At 43.1% G+C, this 18,094-nt stretch overlaps 1 protein-coding gene and 1 long non-coding RNA gene across 3 annotated transcripts in view; both read right to left on the bottom strand.

The window, feature by feature from the left end:
- Positions 1 to 13,966, bottom strand: part of LOC113029346 (uncharacterized) — a 36,239-nt gene extending 22,273 nt beyond the window's left edge. Inside the window, exons 1-2 of one of the 2 annotated variants that reach the window (XR_003273393.1) lie at positions 13,845 to 13,966; positions 4,313 to 4,454 (exon numbers count right to left, since the gene is read on the bottom strand). This is a non-coding gene — a long non-coding RNA (uncharacterized LOC113029346). The remainder of the gene's footprint in view (positions 1 to 4,312; positions 4,455 to 13,844) is intronic. The other variant, XR_003273392.1, reaches the window with a different exon arrangement.
- Positions 13,967 to 14,870: 904 nt separating this feature from the next.
- myca (MYC proto-oncogene, bHLH transcription factor a) lies at positions 14,871 to 17,854 on the bottom strand. The gene is made up of 3 exons (XM_026180780.1): positions 17,188 to 17,854; positions 16,109 to 16,833; positions 14,871 to 15,770 (listed from the first exon to the last, which is right to left on the bottom strand). Exons 2-3 carry the CDS (start codon positions 16,797 to 16,799, stop codon positions 15,145 to 15,147), a joined length of 1,317 nt encoding a protein of 438 aa, XP_026036565.1. The 5' UTR covers positions 16,800 to 16,833; positions 17,188 to 17,854; the 3' UTR covers positions 14,871 to 15,144.
- Positions 17,855 to 18,094: the final 240 nt, after the last annotated feature.

Raw genomic sequence — 18,094 nt, 5'->3', positions numbered from 1 at the left:
TTGGGCCGTTTCAATGTGGACGCACAACTCTGTGAAAACGACTGAAAACGCTAGTGTGGATGCGGAGCGTTTTCAGACGAAAACGCCGTTTTCAAATCTATCCAGGCACCATGTCAGGTTATTTTCAGTGAGACCACTAAAAGGTAGTTTGGAAATACACCAATCAAATTCATAAGAATGTGTTACAAGCATTTCTTTTTTTTCCTGGCTTTGCAGTCATTAAAGCCGAGACAGCAAGGATTTCCCCGTCTCCGCTTCAATCCTGTCACATTAGGGAATGCTGTGCAGCATTCTGGCATCCGAGAGGCCTTTAAATGATTATTCAAATCTGACTCGTTAGTATTTCATCTTCTCACCGCCACCACTAACGCTCAGACTTCTGTAACGCTGTGCTATTTCCAGCTTGAACACGGCCTTGGCCCCAGTTGGCAAACACGTCTCCTGCATCTCTAGAAGTAAGATAAGACGTGTCCCCTCAACACAGCTTCAGTAGGGAGAGGGGGAGGGGAAGAGAGGGGTGAGAGGGTGCAGGCGGAGATAGTGGAAAGATGGAGGTGCACTTTAATAGTATGATTCAGCAGAGGTATCAATTCCCACAGATGGCAGGCTGGCTCCTATTGACTTACATAGGAGGGGAGTAAAGAGGCAATCAAAACCACCCCAGGGACGGACAGTCAGCACATCAAAAGGGAGCCGGATCACAGTGCCTGAGGCTCCCCATCAGACCTGAGTGGGAAATAAGGTGAATGTGCTTGAAAATACCACAAAATTCAGTCTACAGGTTTCATTTAAAGGCCATGCTTATTGATAAAACCTTTAAATGTCACGGAAAACACTAACTTCGACGGAAGTTAGCTACTACCTTGCCTCAAGCCTTCACCAACTCCGAGTGATCGTCCAGACTGACAGCTGGAGATCCTGAGCGACAACCTGTCTCGAAAGGTAGTGAAGACGAGGTGTCAGAGTCCTGTCACACCTAAGCGCAGTGTGCGAGCCCCAGACGTGCTCGTGCTTGTTACTGGAGACTGGCAGCTTTCACCCTGGCTTTAAAAAAACACCAGCGTGTGAGAAAGGTGTTTCCACGTAAAGCTAAAAAGCCTGCCGCTCCTCTCACCTCTTTACTAAAACAACTTTTCATTTGGCGAAGCACACGTTGACAGTACGCAGGCTAGCGACACTGCGGGAGTGAAACTACATTAACCTTCTGCGAGGACTTTTAATCAGTCTACTGAGTGTTGCCAGGCAGACAGCAGCTGACCTCCAACCCCTGATGAGCAAGTGATGGAGAGAGTTGGCACTGGCAAGACACCATAAATATTTCATTAGCAGTGCTTTAATGATCATTAAACTGCACCGTGAACTCAACACGTGTTACACCGCCCGCTCCTCTGTGTCATAAATGGATGTCAAAGCTGGATGCTGTAATCTGATTGGCTTTTCATTGCTGTGGGAAATAAAACATCTGTACAGCTTGAGGATGTTTAAGTTGCAAAGGGCATGGATCAGCATATAAAACTGCATTTTGGTATTTTTTCGCCTTTCAGTAAGACAACAGAGAGAAATAGAGCACAGTGATGTTTTACACCAACTGCTTACCACATGATTATCCAGAAAATACTTCATATAGAATAAATAAGCTGAAACCACAACGAGCGTAGCTATTACGTTCTTTTATGTTAATTTGCAGGAAAAAAACTCTACAGTCATTCATCTGGTCTGAGTTCTTTCCACATGCAAATGTATATTGACCGCAATCATTACCCAGCCTAGGTGCATTTAATGTTTTTCCGTGTGCCAGACGGCATAAGCTGCTGTTCCTCTAAGACTTATAACACCTGCAAAGCAAAGCCATGCATTCTGGCCATCTCATGGAAATGTCTCAGGAAGATCTGCTCTGACAGTGAGCACCAAAGCCACCTACTTTAATATCAAAGATGAAAGAAAGAAAATTGAATGTGCGGGCTGCTATTAACAAGTTTACAATAATGTGAGTAAATGATAATGCTGTTGAGATGTACAGTGCAACCATCAGTGAGCTTTATGATGGTCAATAATGAGGCTACAGGCAGTCATTTTACTGAAAAATAAGGTTATAAGTCCCTGACTATTCCAACCTGAGAGACAACACACCATTGTTCAGCTGCAATGCTGTCATATTATGTGATAATATGCAACTGCACATTTGTGGCTTTCTATATTGTGGTATTTTTGCACTTGTTACCTTTTAACACCATCTGCTTCTGCTTGTGATCCCTTGAAGTGTATTATTTTAAGCTCATTTCAGACACTGGGCACATACCATTCCTGTCTCCATAAGTGTGTTTAAATTTCTGTCATAAATTTACATTTACTTTAATGTTCTTCATGTCTTCAATTGCAAACCCACTAAAGTAATTGAGAAAGCCAATTCATCTGCAGGTATTTGCCAAAAATAAAAAGACTGTTAACAATGGCTCAAGCGGTGCTTGATGTTTAGTTCTCTTTGGCACTTTCACTATGAGCACGCAGTTAAAGACAGTGTTTGGAAATAAAGGCTTGCACCACAATATTGGCACAAACACCTCAAACCAACTGTCAAGCCAAACCAACTTTTGGCTTGTTTTATAGCCACAGGACACCTTGCAGTCATTGAGTTGAACATGAACTCCTCTGTATCCCAAAGTATTTTAGAGTCATATCTGAAGCCACCGTTCTGACTGCTGAAGCTTAGCAGTAACAGATCCAAAGCACAGTGAAAAATCTCCAACATAATTGCTGAAAAAGAAACGACTCAAGGCACTGCAATGGGCAGACCGCAACCTGACGGACGTCCATGTTAAAAGAGCTGTCCATAAATGAATGCCTGCAAACCTCAATGAACTGAAGCAACGCTGTGAAGAAGTGGGCCAAAATTCCCCCAAAGTGATGTGAGAAAGTCATGAAGTCATATAGAAAGCCATTACTTCAACTCACTGCTGCTAAATGTGCTCCTAACAAGTTACTGAAAACGGAGGTGTACTTAGTTTTTCACAGGGAGTCCTGTGAAAGGCTTCTTTATCACAGGTCTCTGTGTGGGCTGGAGTCAGTGATAACTACCCCCTCTCCTTCCACACAGACTCAAAGAAAGACCTATCTTCTGCACTGTAAAAAAAAGTGAATATGATTTTAAACAAATGTGTTAGTCTTACTACACAATAGCAGCAAAATTGTTAAAGTAAAATGGTTTTGTGCCTTTTATTGTTGTTTAGGGCACTCTTACAAACCTTCAAGGTGAACCAAGGAATTTGCATGAGAAACATGCGACATGGTAATTTTGTCTTTGCCTACATGTTAATGGAACCATTTGATATGTAAATATTACTGGATCCCCCAGAAACTACAGCTGGATTCATGAGGTGGCGTGTTCGTTGTCCGCTCCAATCTGGGGATGGCCTGTTTGCCTGATGGAGGGGGTCTACAAAGTATGTAGTACGGTGGGTCTGTGGGCCACTCTTTGGGTCTCAGTGCTTTTGTTGGCCTGAATGCAAAGTTACACCATACAAAGAGCTGAGGTGAAACCAAATGCTAAAAACAATGAAAAGTGAGCACTGGAGTCCCCGAGTGCTTTTCATGCTTTATTTTTGATCTGTTCCGGCCCACTTGCCAACCACCCTCCAAACGCTCACGTAATCTGCTTCTAGCAAAACACAGTCAGGATTTTGTACGACTGCACCGGAGCGTTTCTGTCCAACCATAATTGTGTATGTGAACAGACACATTTGAGAGACAATAAAACCGTTTTACTTAAAAGCAACCCGGAAGCCGAGGTGTTCAGGTACTGTGCTGAGTGGCTCAGCTTGTTTCTTTTCTGAAGTGGTAAAATACTTTACAACAAAATAAATAAGCTTTAAATAATCTGGGACTGAAGCTTTTAAGAACTTGGGTTAAGGCCACCAACAGCGGCTCCTTGTGCTTATGACAATACTGCTAAGACATGCCCGATTACTCATTTTATTTGACACGAGCGTCACCAGAACGCATGTGGACTTCAGCTTTAAATACTACAAGCAAACAAAAGGTGTCTATTCGTCTCCTGATCCACCTCGCCTCTGTCAGCTCAACAAAGGAATTCTGAAAGCGGCTCATTAAATGTGTAGGCATGTTTCCTTTCAAACACAAGACCTTCCACAGCACAGTGGCAGGACACATAAACACAGAATGTAGGTCAGTCAAACAGTTTGCGTCTGTTCTCTCCCTCCACGCCTGAGGTAAGCTGACAGCAAAACCAAACACATTGTTTGCCGAGTGTGACTCATCTCTCCAGGAGAACCTGGGAAAGTGGAACAAGGTTCACCTCCTGCTCCCTGAAGTTGCTCCCCGCACTACAGTTGCTGAACGTCTACCTGTCGATGTGACTGACAGCAGCCAAGGTTCCCAGGACCTCCTGGGTGTGTTTACATCCGTGTATCATTTAGGGGCATAAACGATGTCGGGTGCTAGCGTTGAGAGGAGAAATCAGAAAGAGAGGTGTGTCATGGGGGGAAAAAAACATTCAGTGACTCACACACATTAAAAAAAAGCAGTAAGTTGAGTTTTCTGTTTGATATAAAAGCTGCAGCTGCAAGAGTCTGGCGTCTGTGCCAAAGCTTCAATGAAACTCTGAAATGTGTAGAAAACAAAAAAACTTTTCAGTCTTTTAAGGGACTTTTTAAATAAACTCCTGGAATTCATGGTGGAGTTCAAGAGTTGAAAGATGAAGTAGGTCCTAACTGGATATGCTGCTTTAATACTAGAAAGTATTTAAAAAATTTGAAGCCTTTTATTTAAACATTTAAATATGAGTGGGCAGAAGCTGAAAGCAATTGCTTTAAAGTAAGAAGTGTTTCCGGAGGCAAGAGCGTTAAGCAGTTTTCTCAAATATTTTCACATGACATGGACTAATTATGCTGAGGAATAAGTATTGTTCTGGTGGGAAGAAATGTTGATAATAAAAGATACATATGTGTACATAAGTGAATACTGTAAACAGAGTTGACACAAAGAATAAAGCCTAGATTAAAGTATAAAAAAACAGGCGTAGCCACTAGTGTGAGAACTTAGTTAACAAGCTACGTGCATAGACTTTATGAGGGCATGCACAGACACACATATAAATAAAAGAAATACACAAATAAATGTAAAAAACAAACAAACAAACACTTTCACTCACCGAAACTGGACCACACACTATATGAATAAACATTTAGCATAACTAACTGTTAGCAGTCAAAAAAGGCAGAAGGCACCAAAAGCTGTATTAGTTCAGGAGCAGAGCAGGAAGGTAGGTGGTTCCATCCGCACCTCACTCAATCTGCACATCAGAGTGCTTTTGGAAGCATCTGAACCTCGTGCAATCCATCAGAGTTTAACAGTGTGTGTGCTATCATTAGAAAGCATGTATTTATGTGTATGGATAATGAGGCGCGTAGTAAAAACAATGCTTTGACTGTTTAGTTGGAGTAGAAAAGCTCTATATAAGTACCAGTGGCTCAGTGCTGCAGAAAACAGACGTTCTGATGGTGGAGATCTTAATAATTAATAATAATTCAGTGTCCAGACTAAAACTCCCATATTTTTTTTAAATATTACTACAATTTAAATAATGTATTTATATTTATATTAATCTAAATAAGACTACTAAAGCCTTTAAATAAATATGGTGTGGTGCACCCCATGCCCCCCCTTTAGACTCGGCCCTGCTTTTTGCAGGTATCACTGCAGTAGAAAAAGTGTGACGGCTTTCAGAAAACTGCCAAACTACATTGACAGTTCTGCATATATACATCTTTATTTTAACTTCTATAGCTTTACTGAAAGTGTAAAACAAACGGTGGTGGATGGGAGCACGTGAAAAGTAATTTTTCCTTCACGTTGGAGCTCGTTGTACAGGTGGTGGATTGTTGAAGGCCTGCTGTCAGCCTTTTCCCAATGCAAGTTTTGATGGCAATTAAAGTAACGAACGCATCCCTGGATGCTAGAAAAAACATTTTCTTTTACTCCACCTGAGCTCACCTTCCCAGTAACAGCTCCACCTTTTAGCTCTTTACTACATATGTGCAGACGCCACTGTTGCTCTTCTGTTATCAGTCTTTTTGTGGAGACATGTGGTGGCTCCTAAATACGCTTATTGCAGGTCTGTTTTTTAGTCAAAAAATTTGGGTGAAGCGGTCATGTTTACATGGTGACAACTACAGAGTCGTGGATTAAACGCAGCGTCAGAGCAAAGAATTTGCATCGAGGATTTTGTGTAATTGAGTTATTCGGTGAATCGTTGCAACCGTAGAGGACTGACTCAGTTTTAGAACCAGCCTTAAACCTTTTTCTTGCCCAAAATGGAATAAATTTCTACTTTTGCAGCCAATTATTTAAAAAGTAAAAAAGTGTATGGGACAGTTTTAAAACCAGAGGTCAGATGTGAGTTTCTTTAACTGTGGATGAAACGGCTCATCAGTGTGACTGATTGCAACACAGGGTCTGAATGCAGGGAGATTTTAACGCATCTGAACACTGATTGGTGAGTCCTTGGACTTTCCATTGAGGATAATTCCTCTTAAACATAAGAAACACAGATACAACTTTAAATCAGTCCTACATAAGTAAGCGTCTCCTCTGTCATGTCACTGGTATTTTTGGTATCTAGGTTACAACTCTGCAGCCAGGGTCATTAATCAAAACTCCGGCACCAAGAAATCCAGGTTGATGCCCCCGTTAACAAAAGATTATCAACACCAGTATTCAGGAGCACAAGATGGCATCTTCAAATTGCTTATTTTGGTATTCCAAAAGCCAAACCCCCCACAGATTTAACGTTAAAGACAAAATAAAACAGCACATATGCAACATTTTTAAATCAGACTAGCTGAAATCACTGAATATTTGCTTGGTTTATTAAAATATCCTCATAAGGAACATCCATAAGCTTCCATGTTTAATATTATATTCAGATCTCATGTAATCATCCATCCAGGTCACAGGAGGGCTGCAGTCCATCCCAACTACCTACTAGTCCACACAGAGCTATCAGATCTATGGTGTGACATGTTAGAAATGGGAGCACAGCTAACAACCAGAGATAATAAGATCAGCAAGTAAAGTATATAGTTGTATGTTCTGTGTCTATAAAGCCAGTAGACTTAACTTTAAATCCTGCCCTCTTCTTGGCCCCCTGTGTGGAACATCGAACTCTTGTGGGAGAACGAGCTCTAATCCAGCCGGTCCGTCCTGCTTTGATGAGGACTGCTGTAAACAAAGCAGCGCATGACAATACTCGCCGCACTCTGCTACAGCATGCATTCATGTCCTCTGCATGTAGAAATACAAAGGCTGACCGGCTACGGTATTCAGCAGCTTGTTTTCCATCTGAATGTGGGTTGAAGAGCAGCTCGAAAAGCTACACTGTGACAAAGGAAGACACTTTTGGTGAACTGAGAGGAGGCTGGAATCTGTTTGACTTGGATCATGTTGCGTTCTAAAACTTTTCATTTTAGAAATGTATATTTTACAAGCATAGTCGATGACATCACTTCCTAGAGTGACCAATACTGTTACATAACAGCCAGACACAGCAGAAAGCACCCCACAACACTCCTTTCTAAGGACACTGACCTCAAATCTGCCAGCAACAGTAAAATTATTAAGAAGATGACCAATAAACTACTATCGATGTGGTAAAACTTTGTACTTATCTGGATAAAACTGTAGTGACCCTGGTGGATCTATGTTTTGTATATATTATGTTGTGTCATGGCTCAAATCACAGAAGAATGTGCAGAGCACGGACGTAAGAGTACGTTTTCTGTATGTTTGCTATAAGTTTTCAGTCTGGTCAGTTCAGCATGACTAAAACCGGACCTCCTTTTTACTATAACGTCTCAGTCACAGAGTATGTGTCAGCGTAAAGACAGGAAAGCTGTGTCCTTGTCATTTGCAAGAATTAACGGTGTAATTGTTGAAACCAGCTCCCGGTTTGGATTTCAGACACAGACACTCTCTGCTTTTAAAATTAGGCTTAAAACTTTCCTTTTTGAGAAGGCTTATAGTTAGGGCTGGATCAGGTGACCCTCAATCCTTCCGGAGTTATGCTGCAATAGATTTAGGCTCCTGAGGGACTTCCCATGAACCTTTATATCTTTAAGACATTTCTGCAGCTTAACTAATTGGTGTGTGTTATCTGACTTCATGGACAGATAACTGGGTATAATCTGCATAGTAATGAAAATGTATGCTATAACTTCGAATGATTACTGCCTAAGGGAAACATCTATAATATAAACAGAAAAGGTCCTAGCATGGAACCCTGTGGAACTCCATAATTAACCTTAGTGTGTGAAGAAGACTCCATTTACCACTGCAACACTGTACTTTTAATTCAGTGAGCTAATGACCATACTCTGAAGAATCCAGCTGTCTTTAATTTGATAATTTACAAAATGGACTTTATGTTTATTTAGAAAGACCTAAAACTAGTAACTGAATCCATAAAGTAATCATGAAAGTATTCACTGAGGTCACAGAGAAAGGGAGCCACAATGGCCATTTCCCATAAACGTCTATACAAGAGCAACTCTCCTTCTTGCAATCTGAGGAGTGGCCCTTCTGTTTGACATTAAAATAACTCGGTTTAAAGAACTTCTATGTTGGCTTCATTTTCCCCGGATGCCACTTCCATCTTTTATATACAGAGAAGGATAGTGTGTCAATGTGTCAGTGCGCCCCAGGGCAGCTGTGGCTACAATGTAGCTTGCTATTGCCAGTGTGTGAATGGGTGAATGACTGAATGTAGTGTAAAGCGCTTTGGGGTCCTATGGACTAGAAAAGCGCTATACAAATGCAGGCCATTTGCCATTTAAGGATAAGCTGCAACGCAGTAAAAAACACAGAAATGAAATGATATTATAATGATAGCTTAGCCACCTCAACTATGCTGACAAATATTAAAAATAGGTGCAACAAATACCAATGAGGCATCATTGTTCATTGAGAAGTCCATGTGAACACACAATTAATATCACCAAGCAATAACTAACAACTAATGGAAGGAAACTCATGCTATCTCATTACATTTGGATGAGTAATGGCTCCACATTACTGAAAAAATGTGGTCTGAAAACACTGTTCTTGGCACCACTGATAACGTCAGTAAGATGGCTAAATTGCTTACTATTTTACAGTTAGATGGATGCTGCATCTAGTGCCTGACTCATATTTCTCATCAACATATTTCTAAACAGTCTCGGTGCCTATCAAAACACACTGACAACACAGAAAGAGAAAATGCAAACAGGGCTGCACACTCCCAAAGAGGAAGGTGATGTCATCTGATAATAACCATGCCGTTAAGTGAGAGAAAAGCCGAATCTGGCAGCAAAGTAAAGTTTTCAGGAGAATCAGCTGCTTTACTTTAATCTGTTCCAGTTTCCAAGACTGAAAAACACAGATTACATAACAGCAGACCTCTGTGCATCCCTGGGCCTCTAAGTATGTGTGCAGTTGCTGCAGTGGAGTTTGGCTCACTTTGAATTTGGCTGGAAATCACACAGGTCTCCAAGTTACAGTCCAACACACACACCGTTTACTGCAAAACAGCTCCAGTGAGAGGTACAAGGTCTCAGTGTGTCAGACAAGCCAAGAGCTGATGTAATTATAGCAATGCAAATGAAATTCCATTCCTTACTCGAGGAATAGGAAATATTTTTGAATCTGACTTCCTCAGGGTGATACTCATATTCGACAGAAATCACATCTTTTAAAACAAATGTCAGCAGCTACGTTTCATGTTTCTGAGGCTGGATCTTTATATATATATATTACAGCAGATACATTTCCTAGACAGTTCATTAGGTACGACTTGCTAGTAGCAGGTTGGACCCACTTTTGCTGTCAGAACTGCCTTCTTCATCCAAAAAGCTTCGTCAGATTCTGGTCCATGTTGATATGATGGCATCACAAAGTTGCAACAGATTTGTCGGCTGCACATTCATGATGCAAATCTCCTGCTGCACCACATACCAAAGGTGGTGTAATGGATTGAGATCTGGTGACTATGGAGGTTATTTGAGGACAGTGAACTCACTGTAATGTTCAAGAAAGCAACTTTACTCAGTGTGTCAAGAAAATATCTCCCACACCATTACACCAGCAGCAGCAACGTGAACTGTTGATACAAGTCAGGGTAGATCCATGATTTTATGTGATTTACATTAAATTCTGACCCTCCCATCCTAACACTGCAGCATCATTTTTCCAGTCTTTTATTGTCCCATTTTGAGCCCTTGTTAAATCTAAACTCTTAGCTGACAGTGGCATCTATTGTGGTCTTCTGCTGCTGTAGCCCATCTGCTTCAATGATCGACATTTTCTGCATTCAGAGATGCTCTTCTGCAGCTCCAATCAGTCTGCCCATTCTCCTCATGGAGATTGTCTCTTTAGATGTTTGTCTTAACAAGGAGCTTGGAAAGAAAAGCGGCTGGACTTTTTTAAGTTTCCTGAAGATGTTTCACCGCTCATCTGAGAAGCTTCTTCAGTTCTAAGATCAAATGGTGGAGAGTTCCAGATATTTGAGCAATAGTGGGAGTTGCCCCTTAAGAGGGTCTTTGGCTCATTATTAATCATGTGCCTCATCGCATGAGTTTTGGGTGAAACCAGTGTGAGACCTTGCCTCACCCCATCATATGACTGATCATGCTGATGCAAGATGTGAGTGGATCTAAAAACTGGGCTGTAGATGGCAGACAGCTGGTGTCATAAGCAACCTGTTCAAGGCTGATTGTTCACAGTGGACATAGATGACTTCTTTCAACCTTCTTTTAGGTCATCTTACTTCTCTTGGTCTTATAACTAAAGAGGTTTCTCAGATGAGAGGTCAAACTTCTTCAGGAAACTTAAGCCCCTTTTCCATTAGTACCTACTCAGATCGACTCGTTTTCCATTACAATCTAGTACCACCTAATGTGCGTGGTCGGCAACGCGGCCGAGCGTCCCGTGACTTAATTAGTATGCAACATGAATGCTAGAACAAAGGTGGACATCGAGGGGACGATATACCTGCTGTTCAGTCTGCGGCATTTCGTCAAACCTCGCTGCTGTTTTTTGTAGACATTTCCTCGCTGCCCGGTTTAAAAAATGGCAGTTTTTATTTTTGTGAACTCATTGAGGGCTGCTACTGACCAGCCAATCTGTGGCTTGCAATTGGCATTGGTGGTAGTCTGATGACGTCATATTTTAGTACCTGCTCACAACGCTTTGGAACCCGGCTGTGCAGGTATTAATTTAGTACCTGGTACCCAGTAATATGACCTAATGGAAAAACCCTAAAAACTGTGTGTTAAGAGATATATTCTAAAACACTTCTTCAGCAGAGAATCAGAGAGGAGAAACACACAGATTTTCTTGCTAGCAAGGGCAGTCACCAGAACTCACACACCAAGAGTGAGGTTCAGAGACTAACCAAATGAGAGACTGCCCCGGTCTTTATTTATACTTCAGTGGGTGCTTGTTCCTTACATTGGAATGTGTGTGTGTGTGTGTGTGTGTGTGTGTGTGTGTGTGTGTGTGTGTGTGTGTGTGTGTGTGTGTGTGTGTGTGTGTGTGTGTGTGTGTCAGAGTGTGTCAGAGTGTGACCCCATAAACGACTTCCCTTAACCTGCTGGTCTGGAAAATCCAACAGTTCATCTATATGTAAAAAAGCACTTAGACTAAAACTGACATAGCTACGTTAATCCTACCGTAAAACAATAAGACAAGGTACGACCTTTTCCATGCTCCTAGGATGTGGGGGTGAATGCCAGAACACCCTGGAATGTTACAGACCTCCTAGGATGAGACATTCTTTCAATATGCCACCAACTATATACTTCTAAACACAAGTGATTACATGCAGTATTCTACCATATGCAAACTTATATCATTAAAAGATTATACTGACTACTAAGTACAATTTTCCATTGACACTGTAGCAAGTCAATCTGAGTAGGTTCTAATAGAAAAGGGGCTTTAAACAAGTCCCACCACTTTTCTTTCCATGTTGCTTGGATTACCATGACTTGGATGGCTGAGAACCCAGACAGACACAAGCAGCTGAACCGGTGTGGCTTATTATATACAGCCCACTCCCACCCAGGTATGAATGATTGGTTGACTATTCGAAACATAAATGCTAATGTTTGGTTTTTTTTTACTCCCACTACTTTATTACTATCTATTCTTAAACATTAGTACTCTCTGAGCTTTATTACACTATAACTTCACAATCTTTATCATTATTAGGCAGGTTAGAGAATACAAGACTTTGTGATGAAACTGAGTTAAGGAAGGCCTTTTTTTCCTGTTAAACCTACTGTGTTGTATTTTAAAGGAAAATAAAATCTCAGTAGTGCTTTAAATAATGGATTTCTACAGATAGAGGACAGTCAGAAAGTTCAGGCAGCAGCCCCTCGGTAGGCAGCCCCTAAGTTGGCCAATCAGAAAACTGTTGGATTTTAAGGAGTTTGTTTCAGATGGAGCGTTCAGTGATGAGCTTGTAAAGGGCTAATAGGAGATAGACAAGGGTTTTTCTGAACTGAAAATAAAAAGTGACTCTTTGTGACTCCAAAGAATGAAAATGAGTGCAACAGGTGTCCTTTAAGACAAGTGTAGCCTTATTACAAACGTTTAAGAGTCATATTCTTTAACTCAAGGATAGACTGTTGCAGAGTTAAGCCAGCAGTGTTGTGAAATTTCTGAAACACCACATCTGTGTGATCCAGTTTAAACACTGTGAGCCATTTGAATCCTCACACACCCACTAGGCATCATTTTTGTGATACGCAGGTGAAAAGGCATCAGGGTTTTAATAAAACTGGGCTAAACCTCAACGTCTGTGCGTGTGGCAGATTCGAACTGCACGCTGAAATACAGCCACAGGAACGTGGCTTAAAATGGCCGTTATTTTTAACCAAGGCAGGACAAATACTCATGAAATCTAGCCTACTTTTACCCCGTTTCACACCAAAACCACGCCATGGGCGCCGATTCCCAAAGCATAACACACAGAAATTATACGAGGACCTTTATTCTAACAGGGATGTGGTGTTTTTCTGGACAGCAGCAGGGTGAGTGCATGAGATCTTCAACACCCCAACACACAGCCCTGCCCACTCAGGAAAGCCCACACAATGAATCCACACTAATCCCTTCTTTTGTGGTCCTCCCTATGTCTCAGCGTGGCTGCACCTCATGCCTCAGACATGCTGCTCCACCATCACAGCCTAAAACTGCCTTTATGTGCAGTCACAAACAGGAACATAAACAATACGGCTCAGAAACTTCTCCACTTGATGCACAAAACAGCCCCTAAATCCAGGACCCCCCACGCCTATATACATGAAGCAATCACAGACGCCTTTTGTTGTCCTTCATAACAACTGTACCATCAAACTGACAGCAAACATAAAGCCACGCAGGAAGCAAGCACTCCATGGAGAATAAAGGCTCACAAGTACAAAACCTGAGCTGAAGCAAACAAGGTAAACAAAGCATGTGATCAGTGTGGTCACCTGAAACAACAATAGACTCACAGAACACGTGCTTCAAACATCCCACAGCCCCAAAACTGCAGGAGTTGGACAGATAATAGAAAAACCAGACGAAAATAACACTTGTGCAGAGAACAATAGTTTTTGTTTTTGTCCCATTAATAGCAAATTAAAACCTCCAGAAATCCCGTTCGCCTTTAAATTAAGTTTTCACAAGACAGGCTGAACCATGAATGACATTTACTTTCTTCTATTATCACACCTAAATTCAAAAAATAACAATAAGCATTTAATATATAAAAGCAGAGATGGACGCAGGGCGCGGGGAGCTCTTACCGGGCTGCTCGGGCTGCTTCTTTAATTCACTTTATATTCCGTTTTCCCGACAGTCGCTCGCGCGTCTCTCAGATACAAATCTCAAACCTCACTTCCATGTGCTCGCGACCAGGACCACGCGCTCAGAGGTGGAGGGGGGGGGGAGCGCTCGGGATACGGCGTGTGTGACGTCACGTCGAGTCTGGAAAGCCGCTCGAGACAACAGTGGAACAGGTGGGGTTTTACCACGGTCTAACTAGATAAATTTCACCTCGTTATTCATTTATTCCAACGTAGACAGTTCATATTACATTTAAATACAAAGATATAACGTATATTTATATCTATATATTAATTATCTGTGGTTTTAGATTATAAACGAGCTTTCGAGTTCCCGTGCTACACTTTTATTAGTGTGCTACTTTAAGAAATGTGATCGCAGATGCGCTGTTTAATGCACCAGCCCTCATCTAAAAGACAGCTTCACTATACCTGCGTTTAAACATGACATGCAGCTTCCCACCTTTCTGTGCACTTCCACAAGCATCCAGGACTCGTATTAAGGAGCTGAGGTGGCTTCTTCTAAGTCTGAAGAGGAATTCCCTCTTTTCTGCACAAAACACGTGATCAACGTTTTTTTTTTTTTTTTAAACCATTTATGCAGATTTCACTTAAAATTCACTGCAGCAGGACTTTTACACAGCGTGTACTCTTATTTAGGTTTTGACCCTTACCTTCCATCAGTCAGAGGAAGAGGAGTGACTCAAAGTTTTATAACGCTCAGATAAGTTTTCTACCCAACCACTCACTTTCTAATGTATTCATGTGGACGCCCCCTACTCAGGTGTGACTGAGTGGCTAGTCATGGTGGTGAAGAATGAGAGACAAGCTCAAGAAACAGGTTTTTGTTTTATATTTGAAAAAGAATCTATGAACATAATGAAAAAAACAAAAACAGTGGGTCTGAACATCCAGACAATCGCAATCCAAAAATACATTTTCTTAGGAAATATTAATTATGTACAAAAAAAAAAAAACAAGAAAAAAACAACAACATAAAAATCCATATTTTAAGTTCAGGCTTTCAACAGTGTGAGCCACATTTTTAAACATTTTATTAATAAAATAAAACTTTTAAATATCTTCATCAGATGAGGCAGTTTTTTTCTTCTTACATTGTAATCAAACCAGATTCCAAAACAACTTAATCCGTTTTGCATCTGCATGCAGCAACAACTGTACACACCCAACCCCCCCCAACCCCCAAGTAATGAACTTTTATTTTGAGAAAAAAATTAAAAAAAAGTTTATGATTCAAAGTTTAAGCACGGCAACCCTGCAGGTGTGCGAGTCTCTGCTTTAACTGTTCGCTTCTCCTCCTCAGCTGCTCTTTCAGAGAGAGGAGTCTCTGTTCGTCCGACTGCATGCTGTAGATGCACTCCGTGGCCTTCTTCAGGATGACCACCTTGGCCGCCTTCTCGTTGTTGGCCACCTCGGGGATCTCGTCCCGCAGAGCGAAGAAGCTCAGCTTCAGCTCGTTCCTCCTTTGGCGCTCCAGCACGTTATGAGTCCTTCTCTTGTCGTAGTCCTCCGTGTCCGACGTTCGCGGGCTGGAACACTTGCGGTTGCTGCTGATCTGTTTGAGGACCCTGCTGTGGCTGCTGGCACCTCCACCGCTGCTCTCCAGCTTCAGCCTCTTGACAGCCGGCTGCTCGTGCCTCATGGATGGATGGGCGGCGTAATTATGCTGGTGGGTGGAGACGTGGCACCTCTTCAGCACGAGTGGGCTGGGGTGCCTGGTCTCCAGCGGGCTGGAGTCGCACCGTTTCACCACCTGCCTCTTTTCCACAGTGACCACGTCGATTTCCTCCTCTTCCTCCTGTTCGTCCTCTTCCTCTTCTTCTTCCTCCTCCTCCTCCTCATCATCATCACCTTCATCCTCTTCCTCTGCAAAAGAGCAAAAACAACATAGTCACACACTCTGCTGCCACATCCTCCTCTAAAAGCATCTCTGCAGTCCGTTCAGGCTTTCCCTCTCTGCCACATCAGTTGATTGCTTAACATGCAGCCATTCCCTCCAGCTAATCTCACAGCAGTCTACTGCATGACATGGGGTGGAAGTGGCAGCAGGATCCACCTTCCTGCCTGCAATTCGTGTGAATGAAAAGCAAGAATGTGCCTCATTTCAGTCATGTCATGCATGTCCCCGCCAACAGAAAGAAAATCCCTAATTGCACTGAGGGGTGTGCCTCCCCAGGCATATATATATATATATAAGAGCTCACCTGAATCGCTACAACTGCTGCTGCTCCCGCTGCTGTTAGGCGGCGTGTCTAGTCCCAAATCCTTGCTAGGCGGGGTCCCTGCGCTCTGCTTGGGCGTCTCGGCTACGGGATACGGGAAAACCACCGAGGGGTCGATGCACTCCGACGCAGACGTGTTCAGGTCTTGCAGGTAGCTGCTGTTCAGCTTCCACGCAGGAAGAGCCGCAGTAGCGGCGGCGGCAGCCGCGGCGGCAGCAGCCGCGGGGCCGGCGAGCTCTGCGCCGTCACCGGCCGCAGACTCCTTCCGGGCGGCGTGCAGGGAGGCGAGCCGCTCGGACACCACCTTCTTCAGCTTGGCGGCGGCGGAAAAGCCGCTCCACATGCAGTCCTGGATGATGATGGACTTGAGGAAGGTCTGGGAGTAGTCGGAGTCGCAGATGATGCTCTGGTTGACCACGTCATCCCCGAGGAACTCTGTCACCATCTCCAGCTGATCCGCGATGGAAAGGTCGAGGCTGGACAGAGACGGCCGGCGGCTCGGGGAGAGGGGAGGGGTCGGCAGCAGTTCAAATTTCTTCCAGATGTCTTCGCTGGGTGCCGGAGGCTGAAACTGCTGAGGGTAGAAATCCTCCTCCTCGTCGTCGTAGTAGAAATAGGGCTGCAGGTAGTCGTAGTCGTAGTTCTTACTCGCCAAACTTGGATTCCGCGGCATGGTGCGTTTGGTTTCGTCTCTCCTCACGGCGAGGCTGGCGAAAACAGAACGGAGCGATTAGTCGATTCACAGCAGAGAGCAGACAGCGTGACCCTGCCCGCAACACCGAGTGTAAGCAACCGCTTCATGGTCAACTCCCTCCAAAAAAAAAAAAAAAAAAAAAAAAAAAAAACGACAACATCGACACCCCCCCCCCCCCTCTCTCTCTCTCTCTGTGCACGCCTTGCATGCATGCATGCACCACTGCTGCAGGTGCTTAACCGGGATTGTAATTTAAATAATGCAAGAGACGGAGTGAGGAAAAAAAATTAATAAATCACACTTTCACTGAACTGTTCCAGTCATCATACTCATACCGAAGCTCCACAAACCCACTCCCCACCCTTACCTTTCAGATTTTCAACTGTAGGCGAAAGACGGGAGCAAAAAAAAGCGAGACGAGTGGCGCAAAAAGAGGAGGAAAATGTAAAAAAACGAGGGAGCAGCAAAGTTATTCCAGTGCGGCAGTGACAGTAAATCCTTCCACAGAGGCGGTACGGCGGCTGTCTGTCAGCCTGCGGGTGAAGCATGCATGTGAAGTTAAAAGGCTGCAGAGGCGAGCCGGCAAGAGCGACGCGCACTCTGTCATCAGCACAGTCAGAATCGCAGCTGAGAGTTGAGCACCGCGCGATAAAGTAAACCGCATCTCGCACTCTCTCTGTCTGTATCCATCCGCGAGAGCGTTCCTACTACAACACAACACACAGCACCCCCGATATCAGCCTCTGCCCATCAGCGCAATTATTCAGCCGTTTGCGTCAAGTAAAAATCGCGTGCGTCCAAAGTACGCCGTGGATGCATCTTTGCATATTTTCTGCCCTCTTTCTCTGAGATGGGTCTATTTTTTTTTTTGCAAGTGGGAGGGGTCAGAGTGGAGTAGAGTAGTGCTTTCATTGACTGCATAGAGAAAATACTAATGCATGTAGTAGTGGCAGATAATTGGGCTGAGTTATTTTACTACTACTGCGCCAGAAATATACGCAAACACTGAGCGTCATAGCGCACACACGGCAATCCCTAAATAATCACTCCACAGATCCGGATTACGGCCTTACACTATATTATATTGTTTAAAAAACAAAACAATACATAACAGCAGGAATCCTTTTTTAAACTGTAAATGTGCAATAATGTGTAAAAATGAGGCAAGTACCGCGTACTTTTGCGCAGTTTGTGCCTTTTGATTTCGCAATAAAAGCTCACAGGTGCAGCAGGAGCTGCAGACACTGACAGCTCTGAACCGGTTCAAACAGCTG

The sequence above is a fragment of the Astatotilapia calliptera genome, chromosome 9, assembly GCF_900246225.1.
Source record: "Astatotilapia calliptera chromosome 9, fAstCal1.2, whole genome shotgun sequence".
Lineage (NCBI taxonomy): Eukaryota > Metazoa > Chordata > Actinopteri > Cichliformes > Cichlidae > Astatotilapia > Astatotilapia calliptera.
The sequence above is the reverse complement of the archived record's forward strand: the minus strand, read 5'-3'. Positions and strand labels throughout refer to the sequence as shown.